Source organism: Mauremys reevesii, linkage group 8 (genome assembly GCF_016161935.1).
Source record: "Mauremys reevesii isolate NIE-2019 linkage group 8, ASM1616193v1, whole genome shotgun sequence".
Classification (NCBI taxonomy): domain Eukaryota; kingdom Metazoa; phylum Chordata; order Testudines; family Geoemydidae; genus Mauremys; species Mauremys reevesii.
The window spans coordinates 7,659,973-7,673,225 of NC_052630.1; the positions used below are offsets into that span (position 1 = coordinate 7,659,973).

Consider the following 13,253-nt stretch of genomic DNA (forward strand, 5'->3'; position numbering starts at 1 on the left):
TGTCTTTGAACTTCCCTCACCATCCAATGCCATCATTATGGCAGAATCATCACATGGGAACTTTATTTATTAATTATTATTATTTTGATGTCACAACCATTAGTAAGTTCTTGTTTTGACAGTTATTTTTGAGGATGAGTAATCTGAAATTAATGAGTATTATGAAAATACACTGGCAGTGCTGCATCACTATTATCCAATAAGCTGCAAGATACATGCACACCGCATCTCAAGGAGAGCGGTGTTTTCATCTGCGATACCAGTAGGAAAAGCAGCAAAGAGTCCTGTGGCACCTTATAGACTAACAGATGTTTTGGAGCATGAGCTTTCGTGGGTGAATATCCACTTCGTCGGATGCAGGAAAAGCATCTTTTGGCCATCCCTGGGTATATATGTGAGAGCGGTCAGGACTTTTAGTTTTAATCAGACATCTTCTAGGCAGCTGATTGTTGGGTTGGTAGTGCTTATCTTCTGCTCCCAGCTGCTGGTCTACACCTTCCTCCATTTCCCTACCATACATTCCCAAAAGGAAGAGAGTAGGGATGGAAATTCTGAGCTGGTTAAAGACTCCTATCACATCCTGTTGCTTCACTTTGCATGTGTATGTGTGTGTCAAAAGGAAAGGCAGCAACTGCCCAGTTGGTAGTATCAATCTCTGGAGCTTGCAAGGTGGCTAGGAGCCAACCTTTCCTGCTTTCTATAGCACATACTGCCCGCCTGATCAGAGGAGAGTGAAATTAACTAGCAGACCATTCTAGCACAAAACAGACACCCGCAGTCTGGAAGAGACAACATGCTGGATCAGATTCACTTGCTGGCTGCTGTGACGGTCCTGGGAGTCCTGGAGCAAGGTATAGTGATTGAATATATATTCCCCACAATTGGATCAGCCCAATTGGATCAGCCAGTTTACATCCTTGCTGTTCTCCTCCTTTTATTTGCATGAATTAATAGCTCCAGCGGGGTGCAGGGATGGTTTAATGTAAACGAGAATCGTGTCTCTTCATTCTTTGTGAAACACCTGTTCAAGAGGTGCATGTGTTGCAGAAAGGAAGGATGAAGGATTAGGGAATTGATTTGTCTTCCATTTTAAAATATTGTTTTCATCCTCAGAACTAAGATGGGAGAGGATACCATGGGGTAACTGACACTATATCAAGTGCACAGGCTGGAAATATTTGTATTATATTTGTTCCTGAAATTAGACCAACATGTGGCTAGTGTAGCATAAGTCTGTCCCTTCGCTGCTCCAGCCGGCCCGCAGGTTTTTTTGTTTTTTGTTTTGCTTGGGGTGGCAAAAAAGCCAGAGCCAGCCCTGGTGGAGCCTTGTCAGAGCTGGAGATATCCTCTCTCTGGAAACTCTTGAAAATATCTCACTAGTGGAGAAATCTGGTCCCTTCCAAAGGCATCACTTTTTTTTTTCTCTTCAGAACTATTTGTCTGAGTCCTGGATATAATTATTTTATGGTATAGATAATATAACAATAGCGGCATAAGGTGTGGGGGGAATGACTCCACTGCATGCAGGGACATTACACCAACCTTTTCTTTCATGTAGTGGTGGAATGTTAACAAGCCCTTCTATCACAACATTGAGCTCCATCATCTGTGACAGTCTCCTGGTCTCCAGGAAAGCTGCTAGGATCATGGTTTCTTGTTTCTTTCTTTGCAGCTTACTTCTCCCTCCAGGTGATCTATGCCAGACGGGCATATGGGATCTCTCCTCCAAAAGTCTCAGGGCCACCTGATTTTGAGAGGGTCTTTCGAGCACAGTAAGACTTTTTTTTAAATGACCTGCTCCATGGGGCCAAGAGTAGCCTCCTATGTCATCTTTGCTGGCAGAGTTTGATCAGTTTGCTGACAAGACTTCCTCCAAGAATGCAGGTGGTTACGGTATTGGGAAGCCAGAGAGAGGGAGCTGTAGGAGCTATATGGCTGACAGAATGGCAATGACTAGTCACGCTGCCCATCCCCCTGCTCTATCAGCCTGCTGTCTTGGTGGAAAGCTTGCTGCGTTTTAAACAGAGGGGACTGATTATTGGTATAAATCCCTCCTACTCTGGCTGGTTCAGTCTGGCACTGATGCCAGGGTTCCATCGCAGGGAGGATCCCACAATGCCAGAGTCACATGGATGTATTAGGCCATGGCTACACTTGCAGATGTGCTGCGCTGAGAGTTACAGCTGTCTTTGTACAGCTGTGTAGGGAAAGCGCTGCAGTGTGGCCACACTGACAGCTACCAGCGCTGCAGTGTGGCCACATTTGCAGCATTTGCAGCGCTGCTGAGAGTGGTGCATTATGGGCAGCTATCCCAGCGTTCAAGTGGCTGCAACAACGTGCTTTTCAAAAGAGGGGGGTGGGGTGGAGTGTGACAGGGAGCGTGGGGGAGACAGAGAGAGTGGATTTTTGGAGCCGACACTGTGTGTCAGCTCCCTGCCTTGCAAGTTCTAAGGACTGGAAGATACATAGCACCAACCTTCAATCATTTTAAAACTTTCTACCCCTTCCCCAACCCCTCTCTTATTCACTAAATGCAAATAGCCTTCAGACCACATAAGCAGCTGTTTCAAAACGGATCCCCCCTCCCCCCGCTTCTCTCCTCAAGCAAATTCTCTCTCTCCTCAAGCAAACACTAGCTGTGCACATTCCAAAGGAATTCCCCTGCCTGCCTCTGCTCCAGCAAACAGGAGCCGTGTTAGATAAGCAGCTCCGGGAGCCCAGAGTTCACAACAAAACAAAGAGAGGCATCACAACAAAACAAAGAATGTTATCTGGTACTTAAAGCATTTTGGGAAGGTTCCAGAGGTCAGTTACAGCATAGTAAGATTAATCACTGTTTACACTTGCTCCCCAGCGCTGCATCACCAGCGCTGCACTCATTATACCTGAGGCAGATCAGGTGTATGGCCAGTGCTGCAGACAGGGAGATGCAGCGCCGGATGTGCCTTGCAGGTGTGGACAGTTACTAAGTTGCAGTGCTGTAAATCCACCACCAGTGCTGCAACTCTCCAGTGTAGCTAAGCCCAGTGTGTCGGTGTTAGGACTGCTCAGAAGTTAGCCACTATGGGTCAGTTTAAGACTTTCACTTATACACCTTTCGGCTACAGATGGCAGAAACCAGCCTTGGGCACAGCACACGGAATGGAGTAGGGAGGATGATGGGGATCCAGATTTAGATCTCTGATCCCGGACTGGTTTTATGCCAACCCTGACAGAGTTTAGAGTAGCCTAACTGTAGCGCTAAACTCCGTCAGCTGGTAACAGCTCCCAAGGAGATTGTCAGCTGGGAATAGCCAGAGTACAGTGCCCCTGACATAGCCTCTTTGCCAGGTACTGTCATGGGAAGAGACAATGGCCTAGGAGGCTCTATGCTCATTGGGATAATCCCTAGTTAAGGAGACATGGCCAGTTTCCATCTCCTTTGCATCACCAGAGCAGGGCTGCAGGATCTGATCCTATACATGGAAAAAACCTACTGGATCATTTATTCCATTTCCCTGACAGTGCAGGAGATAGTCCTCAGATCTGTAATCTCAGACTAGATCATTAGTGAAGATGGCTGCAATGGCTAACAGAACACACAACCACAACTTGTAACCAAAGTTGCCAAGGAAAACATAAGGGAAGGTGAGGAGGAGGATGCATGTATCAGGAACCAGGATCACCACTGCCCATGGTGCTGGGTGAGTGAAAAGTACTCTGAAAACTAATGGGAAGAAACCACAGTCATTTAATATTATGGCCCACATTCTGCTCTGAGTTACTCCATAGAACCCCATTAGCTGGGGTTAGATAGGAGATTTATTCTGAAGACCGGGGCAGGAAAGGAATGGGTGCAAGCCACTGAGCATTGCTTTACAGAGAAGTAGTCTATGGAAAAGCAGAAGCCTGGAGCCACTGGAAAGACTCAGAGGCACAGAATGCTGATCCTATTCTCCTCTTTTCCTCCAGGGTGAATTGCTCTGAGTATTTCCCCATTTTCTTGGCTATTCTCTGGCAGGCTGGCCTCTTCTTCCATCAAGGTGAGACTGGCCTTAAACGGGGCGGGGGAAATGCTGGATCTGTTCAGCTCCATGTGTTTATGTGCTGGCCCAGTGGGCAGAGTCAACAGGACTTGCTTCCTCAGCTCTCTGGCAAGATGGCACCCGCAATAGAGCGGGAACAGTCAGGGTCTTCCCTGGAGGCTTTAGCCTTAGAGGGACAGGCTAAACTGGTCAAATAGTTCCAAAAAGCCTTTGGTGTCTGCTACTGTAATTTGTCTCCTCTCGATTTCAGGTCTGACTGCTGCCTTGGGCCTGCTGTATCTCTACTCCCGTTACCAGTATTTTATGGGATATAAGGAGTCCTCCTCGGGAAGGTAATGGAGCCCTGCTATGGTCGGGCATGGATGTTTTGGGGCATCTTTGGCATGGGATTTAAAGCACCTGGGGTGTGGAAGAGTTTGGTTTCTGAGACTGCTGTCCTTCTGCCTATTCAGGATGCAGCAGGAGCCCTACATCTGTTAGAAAGATCAGCATTAATCAGAACTGCCAAGAGTTCTCTTCCCTGAAATATAAAAATACAGTTAGATTAAGGGCTGATTAAGGGAATTAGAGCCCACAGAAATTTATAGGAGCCTCTTTAACATCACGATGTCACAGCAGGTGTTTGAGTACTATGTTAAATATTATAGGGAGCCAGTAGTCATTAATATGGGCTTGGGTACAGGATTAGGGCTAAGTGTACAGAAGAACACAAGGAGAGTTTTCTGCTTCCTGGGGTTCTGAGTTTCCTCTGATCATATGGGGTATGTGTGTGTGCGTGCACACGCCTGGGGTGAGCTAGAACAAGGGGAAGGGACTTAGTACAGATGGGAGAGTTCTAACCTAGGGGGCATAGGGAGGTGGGAATGGGAGTCTGATGGGTTTCACTGTAGCCTCTCCCCACTTCTCTCTCTTGGGGTATATTACTCCCCTTAGAAGAGGCCAATGCTTCTAAGTCTGAGCACTCTGTCTCCCTCCAGGTTAGCCCCAATGTATTTCAACGCTGGAGTTCTCTGGATTCTTATCGGACTCGCAGCAGTTGGGATCTTGCATTTCTTGCTCTCTCACTATGTGGGGATTAATGTCCTTCTGTTCATTAGCTTGTGAAAGGAGCGTCTCCTTGGACAACACCCTCCCTTCTTGGCCCCTCTGAATGTGTCCCCTTTCATTAGGTCCACATAGCCTGTCTCCTGCAGGCAGTGGTGAGCTGGAGCCGGTTCGCACTGGTTCGGGCGGACCAGTTGAATTTTGAAGCAGTTTTAGAACCGGTTGTTAACCCGCTTCCCTGCGAGGGGGCGCTGTGGCTTTGATGGGCTCCGGCCGGGAAATGATGGGGCGGGGCGCTGTGCTGCGGGAGCCATGTGGGTTGCTGCCTGGCCCTGGGCACAGGCCCTGTTGCTGCTGCTGCTCCCCCGACCTCTGGCCCTAGGGCTCCTGCTGCTGCCTGGTGGGTCCCTGGCTGCTCTGCTGGGCCTGGGCTGCGTCCTGCTGCTCGGGCTGCTCCCAGCCGCTCTCCCCAGGAGTACCCTCCACCCTGCCCGCTGCCAGCCCCTGTCTCCTGTCAGTCCCGCACCCCCTGCCTGCAGCCAGCCCCTGCCGCACCCCCTGCCCTGCCCTAGGGTGACCAGATTACATGAACAAAATATTGGGACACATGGGGGGGCAGGTCTGGAGCGCCACCAAAGTGCCCCCCCCAAAAATAGCCAAGCCGGAGCCCCACACCCCCCTGCCCTGCCTGCAGCCAACCCCTGCCACACACCCCCTGAAGCTCTGCCCTGCCTGCAGCCAACCTCTGCTGCACCCCCCTGCCCTGCTTGAAGCCAGCCCCTACCTCCAGCCAGCCCCACACACCCCGCTTCCAGCCAGCTCTGCACCCCCCGCCCTGCCCACAGCCAGCCCCGCACCTCCTGCCTCCAGCTAGCCCTGCCCCATGCCCCTGTCTGCAGCCGGCCCACGTCCACTAATGCCCTGCAGTTCCTAGGGTAACCCTGCACACCTGCTTCAGTGAGGAGGGCAGGGAGCAGCTGGGACCCACACATGTGCACACCCTAGGGTGACCAGACAGCAAGTATGAAAAATTGGGATGGGGTGTGGGGGTAATAGGAGCCTATATAAAAGAGAGACCCAAAAATCATTAAAAATTCCTCCTGGGAAAATACGGACATATGGTAACCCTATTGGTACAAAAAATACATACTGTGGCACATCCCTTAAATCAGAACTTTTTATAGGGAACCGGTTAAGATTTTGGCAGCTCATCACTGCCTGCATGCCTCATATGCCTGCTAAGAGAATGGCTATGCATAGCACTGCCCTCTAGTGGTGTAATGTTGGACACACTCGGTATCTGCATTCTAAGCACTTCACTTTCCTGACCAGAGTCCAGTCCTGCTCCTATTGAAGTCAGTGGAAGTTCGTCACTAATGTCCATGGCAGTTGAGCCCAGGTGACAAGGGAATGGAGCTGTTTTGTTTCCCTGTTTGTGGCAGCTAATGGTCGTGGCTGCATTCTGCATCTATAGGTGTGTCTATGCTTTGAGCTGGGGATGCGATTCCCAGCTTGAGGAGACATACCCATACTAGTGCACTAAAAAGTAGCCGAGGTGGTGCAAGCAGCAGGAGGAACTAGTTATCCTGAGTGTGTGTCCATCAGAGACCATCGCTATGTCCCTATGATGGCTGGCTTCTCTCATTGCACACACTGTGGCAGCTATTCTCTAATTCTAGCATGCTGGCTTGATCAGTTCTACCACAGGTATGTCTCCTGGACCTGAGAGTCTCACCCCCCAGCTCCAGGGTGAAAACACCCTGTGTGGGTAAATGAGGATGGTAATGGCTGCAACCCCAGATGGTTATGTGCCTACAGTCTCGTATATTGGGTACAGTGCTCTTCTGTTTTGGGTCTAGTTCACCAAATCCACTGCTATTTTGGAAGCTGTTTGGGATCCTTTTCCATTGTGGAGTGTTTCTCCAGAGGTGGTTCAGTCTTGAGGACTTCGAGATACAAAGTCCCAATGTCTTGTCCCAGGGGAAAATCGTTTATTCTCCTCAGGTGAATTTTCTCATAAACAAAATGGAGCTATTGCCTAAAATGAACTTAGTTAACTGTTACTCACTACCTAAAAACTCACTAATTCAGAGTTAAGGGTAGCTCGCTGGCCATGCCCGTACCCTTCCTGAGCGTTGAGTAGACCTATATTTAAACTCTGAAAACTAGCCCATAGAGAGCTATGGTACACCCCAGCTCCACCCCCACAACCTTAACTCTGCCCCTTGAAGCTGGCAAGATTCACTGGAGATATACTGTAAGTAGGCTTCAGCCAGGGCAGCTCTATAATAAGAAGATGTGAGGAATGTGGTATGGTGTCCTACAGAAGTGTATTCACTCATTCATTTGCAGGCACTCCCCAGCTTCCCTTCAGTGTTAGGGACAGCTCTAAAGACTGGTGCAAGGAGAACATTGCCGCAGAGTGATACAGTGCTGGGGTGTCTGGGGCACCACTCAGAGAGCACAGACTTAAATTTGTGGGGCAGGGGCTGGTATGTATCTTAACTCTGTATTCCCTGGTTTTCAGAGGTGCACTCAATGCCTGGAAGGGTGGGAGGTGCTGCCCGTCACCCTTAACTCCGCGTGAATAAAAGATTTTTGGACAGTGAATTTCCCCCTTTTTGACAGCCAATTTTTTTAAGTGCTCTAAAATCCACATGCTTACTTTGAGTGCCTTGAAAATTGCTGTCAGTCAGTCGCAGGTTACTAGAGAGATGAGGTGGGTGAGGTAATATCTTTTATTGGACCAGCTTCTGTCAGTGAGAGACACAAGACATTACCTCAGCCACCTTGTTACTCTGGCTCATCCGCTTGACTTGAGCCACACTGTATATCCAACTTCTATCCTGACTAACTTCTAAAATATTGCTTCCCCAAAGGGGCAGTGGGGGCCAGATGCAAGCTGAGATCAGCCTCAGGAGGGTGATCTCAGCTGGCATATGTTTGGGGAAGATCAGAGCCATAGGTGAGCCCTAGTTATATGCAAAAAATATTAAATCCAGAGAGATCTAATGACTGCATTCCTGTATGTCTCTCTAAACAAAAGCTCACTGTTGTAATGCTGTTTTGGTTGATATATATATGGCAAGGATTTGTAAACTTATTAATACTTCCTTACTAAATAAATAATATAGAAAGTGTGTGCATATGTGTATATATAAAAATTATATAAAATTTCGATGTCACATGATTTAAGTAAGGTTTTTATATCAGGAAACCTTTGTTCTAACAATCTAAACTGTGCACCACTGACTCTATCCTGGACCTTGGTGAAGAACAGCAATTTTCAAGGCACTCAAAGTCAGCATGTGGATTTTAGAGCGCTTAGAAAAATTGGCTGTCAAAAAGTAAACTAAGCTCAACCTTACTTCCAGTGGTGCTGCTGCCGCCACCCCACTGTAATAACCACTATAGTACATTCTTGCTCCTCTGCTGAGGCTGTCACTTGACTGTTTTTTTTAGATAGGCATTTACTGTTTCATATCTTGAGGGCCATGCTGTCTCTCAGGACCACACTTGAGAAAGGTATTCTCCTAGTGGTCACTGAATGGCTTTTCTTTTTTCTGGAAAATGCCTTCGCTCACAGATTTAAAAAAGCCTTGTGTGCCCATGAGAAAAATCTACATTGAACAGTTCAGGTGGTGATCGGCATCTTTATGTCTGTGAAATAGTCTGGTCAGAACTTTGATAGAACACCCTCTCCTTGTACAGATCAGGAGACCAAAGGAAAGTTTACAAATATCTCTCTAAAGGGACAATAACCCTATCAGTTAATAACCCTGTAAATCAGGCTGAGTAACTCTATAGCAATTATGTTGTGTTTATTTCAAACATTACCATGCAACCATATGTATGTAAACCAGCTGCAATAAAAATACAGGAGGAGGGAAAAAATAATTTGTGATGCATTCTTCAAGTCCACCTGCAGCACAGAATACTACAACTAGACTGTCTGGTCTTGGGCAAAACATATGAGATCTCTGCCTCCCTTTTTCCTACCTGAAAACAGGGCTACTTTTTACCTCCAGAGGAGGGGTTTTGTGAGGCTTTATAAATTTGAGCCTGATTGCCAGAGGCCCTGAGCACCTGCAGCTGTTGACTTCATCTGGAGTTCTGGAGGCACAGCCCCTCAGAAAGACAACCTCAAAGGATCAGATTTTGGAGAGCTCAGCAATCATGCTTGAGGCCAGATTTTCAAAAGAATTCAGCATCCAGTGTGCTGAGCTACTTTTGAAAACCAGATCCTGAATCTCAATACTGTAGCTTTAAAAAATAAATGCACTATAGATGTGTTATTATTAGTTACACAGGGGACTCCACCTCATTTCCCTAGTGCAAAAAGCCATTAACATAGCATGCTATCAAATAATAAATCTTACCTAAAACCCACTTTCCTGCCTATGTAACACCTAAGATTATGAAAATCAAAAGGTTTTTTTAAAATGACTCATTTCACAATTTTTCTAGCCCCTGCTTTCTTGTATTTCACTCAGCTTGAACATTAAAATTAACTCACTTTAGAGAGACCTGGTGTGTGAGGTGATATCTTTTATTGGACCCACTTCTACTGGTGAGAGAGACAAGCTTTTGAGCTGCTTCAGAAGAGCTCTGTGTGGCTTGAAAGCGCTCTCTCTAATAGCCATGGACCAACATGGTTATAACAACACTGCATACAACAATGGAAGATGATAAATCACTTTCACTTTCTGGCTTTCATGCGCCTCCTTGCAGTGTCTGGGGTAGCAACACTTGCAGAACAAGGTTCAAATGCAGACAAAAACAGCTGCACAATGACCTAGCAAAATATCCCATCCTGACAGAGATCACTAGGTGGGACTGCAATAGAAACAACAAAATAGCTTTCTTCTAACAGTTTTTATAAAAATCTTAAACAAGACGGACATTGACATTAACACTGACAGTATCTTTTTAACATAAGTGGTGAACAGATTATTTTACATCATCTGTCACCTAGTGAGATGTTTCTTAATTCTTTATACCAACAAATGACATATTTTAAACTTTATCCCACCCCCCATGTTGTAACCAAAATAACCTACCAGTTCTAGCGTTAAAACAAAATAGCCAATTCCAGACTGCCACTGCAGCTCTCCTTTCTTTGTTCAAAGCTTTGCTGCCTGATTTAAATTCAATGTGTGGTGCTTACCACTCCTCCAGAGGCCAGTTCCATCTTTCACATAATCAGCCAGTTTTACAGCCCAGCCATCTCAGTCTGCAGCTGCTACCTACCTTGAGCTGTCCTGCTTGTCTTCTCCTGGTTTGTCAGACACAGCTGCAGAATGACTCAGCAAAAAGAAGTTAATGACTCAGCAATATGAAGTGACTACAGCAAGCTTTCTTCTTCTCTCTTGCTTTGTGGGAACATAAGAAGCACAACATGGAGCTGAGGGGCTTTGGCACCAGCTACAGTGTGTCTCTGAATCCCATGGAAACACCTTCTAACCCATTCTCCCTTTAAAGGTGCTGTGACTTAGAATTTGTGTCTTACTGTCCTGTGTATTAAGTACCCCGTGCAAACCAAAAGCTCCTCCCCCTAACACGGCTACCACTCTGAAACCTGACATCCAGTGATGTTTCATCCCACTGCTGCTTAATGATCTTTAATCAAACCACAGGACTCAGCATGAGACTGAGACACAATCCAAAAGCGTAACAGGCACTATGCCGATAGATGTAAAAGAACAATCAACGCAACACAGTCTCCCTGCAATCATGTAACCAATATGTGTTTTAATGCCATCCACAAGCTACTCCAATGTCTCCTGACCCATTCATTTCAGGAGCAACAGCCCACATCCTCAAAGGTATTTAGGCATCTATCTGGACCTTTCTGTCTGTCTGAGCACCTCTCAGTCTTTAATGTACTGATCCCATTTTACAGATGGGGAACTGAGGCACAGAGGGTCAGAGCCTCAAAAGTATTTAGGCACCTAACTCCCCTGAAACCAATGGGAGTTAGGTGCCTAAATACCTTTGGGGATCTGGGCCAGAGAGAATGAGGCCTTATCTACTCAAAAAACTTGTACTAACTGGTAAAGTTGAAGCAGTACAACCCCTGCATGTGTTCACATAGTTATAGCACTAAAAAGATGTGTTTATATCAATATAATTGCGCACACACTCAGGGTTTTTCACATAAAACTATTTCAGTAACCAAAATAGTTATACCAGTAAAATCAGCATGCAGTGATCAGGTCTAAGTGACTTGCCCACAGTCCCATAGGAAATCTGTCACAAAGCAGGGAATTCAAGCTAGCTCTCCCATGTCCCAGATGAACATTCTCCCCACTTCACCATCCTTCCACAGTTTAAAATGTTTTTTACAGCATGCATCCTGTCTCTTCCCTGCTTCCCTCAGCTCGTCTGTTGCCAGTCTCCCCTCTCTCCCTTCTTGTGATACCTTCATCTTTGTTGGGGCAAAAGTTTTCTCCCCTGCAGTTCCTGACACAAGTTAGCTGGAAGACAACTTTCTTGTATCTCTCTGCCTCACTGAGTTCTTCTTTTATTTGAGAATAGAGAGGCCATACAGCCTAGTGGTTAGAATATGGAACTGAGTTACAGCTAGCAACTCCTGAATTCTGATCTTGGTTCTGCCACTGACTTGAAGTATGACACTGGCCAAGTCACTTAATGGCTTAGTGCCTCAGTTTCCCCATCTGCAAAGCAAGATAATGACTTATTTGCTAACACACACAGGTGTGAGGATTTTCTAGTTTGTAAAGTATTTTGAAGATCTACATGTTCTGTGTTGCCAACTTACAATTTTATTGCAAGTCTTGCAAGAGTTGATGTTTGTTAAAGCCCCAGCTCCTGGAGTCAGGTGATTATGGGAGAATTACAGCATTCATTTAAAAAAAATACATTTTCTACCTCATGTGGTTGTGAAGAAAGCTTGAAAATGTGACCCTATAAAGTCTCAAAAGTCAGAAGCCAAGTAAAAAGAACTCAAAATGAATTATTTTTAAAATCTCTTAATTTTAAGACAATCAATTTTTTTTTGAAGCCTGTTGTGATTTTTGAGCCCTTGAGATTGGCAATAAGAATTACTGTACTTTTTCTCCTTAACTACAACTCTTAGGCTATGACTACTCTACCATTTATGTCACTATAATTTATGTCACTCAGGGGTGTGAATAAGCCACGCCCCTGAGCGACATAAGTTACACCAACCTAAGTGCTGGTGTGGACAGTGCTGTCAGTGGGAGAGCTTCTCCTGTGGACATAGCTACTGCCGCTCATGGTGGGTGGATTAATTAAGTCAACAGGAAAACTCTCTCCCATTGGCTTAGAGTGTCTATACAAGAGAGCTTACAGTGGCTTAGCTGCATTGGTACAGCTGCACTGCTGTAACTCTCTAGTGCAGCCATGGCCTAAATGTCTGTTCTCCTCAGCTGTTGGTCTTATAACTGACTGAATGCTTCAATATTATTCAATCTACACTATCTTTTCAGAGCTGTTTTCAGTCACAAACTGCTGGCTTGTAAGGTTTAATAGCTAGGTACGGCATTACAGGAGACTCACTATATCAAATACAATTTGATATCTTCCACTATTGTTTGCAATGTTGTAGCCCTGCTGGTCCCAGGATATTAGAGAGACAAGGGGGGGTGAGGTAATATATTTTACTGGACCAGCTTCTGTTGGTGAAAGAGACAAGCTATTGAACTACTCAGGTGGTGTTGGTAACTACAAGGACTGGGTTCAATATCTCGGGGTTCTTCTTAACAATACAAAACAGAACCAGATTGAGTCCCCACCAAGTAATCTGGAAAAACTAACACCACCTTGAGTGCCACTAAGAGGCCAGACTTCCCCACTTACAAGCACCGTATCTACGTATAACAAAAGAAAACTTATATTACAAGGGAAAGGAAAACCAGCATTCATCTGGGAAAACACAACCATGATTCAAAAGCATGTATCCATAAGAAAACACGCATCCCGCAATATGTTGGGTGGTGTTCTTTGCCTCAGTTTCTCGCCTTGTGCTGCGAAACTTTTAACAAAGGAATGTCCCTTTAACATGCCACTCCCTGTTCCCTCTGCTGCACCCCACTCACAGTTGGTTATTCTTGGTCAGCGAAGACCCAGAGTTCAGAAGTGTGTTCACCTGGGTTCGCCTCCCATCCCTAAAAGGGACACCACCTGAAGAACAGTGCTGTG

The 13,253-nt window shown here is 46.0% G+C and overlaps 2 protein-coding genes across 4 annotated transcripts in view; one reads left to right on the top strand and one right to left on the bottom strand.

Annotated features, from left to right (window-relative positions):
- Positions 1-10,341, bottom strand: part of CANX (calnexin) — a 60,979-nt gene extending 50,638 nt beyond the window's left edge. The window contains exon 1 of one of the 3 annotated variants that reach the window (XM_039484627.1): positions 10,320-10,341. The gene's annotated coding sequence lies outside the window, so the exon portion shown is untranslated. The other 2 variants (XM_039484621.1, XM_039484625.1) reach the window with 2 other exon arrangements.
- On the top strand, positions 625-5,342 carry LOC120370243 (leukotriene C4 synthase-like). Its single transcript, XM_039484629.1, has 5 exons — positions 625-851; positions 1,673-1,772; positions 3,952-4,022; positions 4,276-4,357; positions 5,003-5,342. The coding sequence occupies exons 1-5, from the start codon at positions 794-796 to the stop codon at positions 5,127-5,129; spliced, it is 438 nt and encodes a 145-aa protein (XP_039340563.1). The 5' UTR covers positions 625-793; the 3' UTR covers positions 5,130-5,342.
- Positions 10,342-13,253: the final 2,912 nt, after the last annotated feature.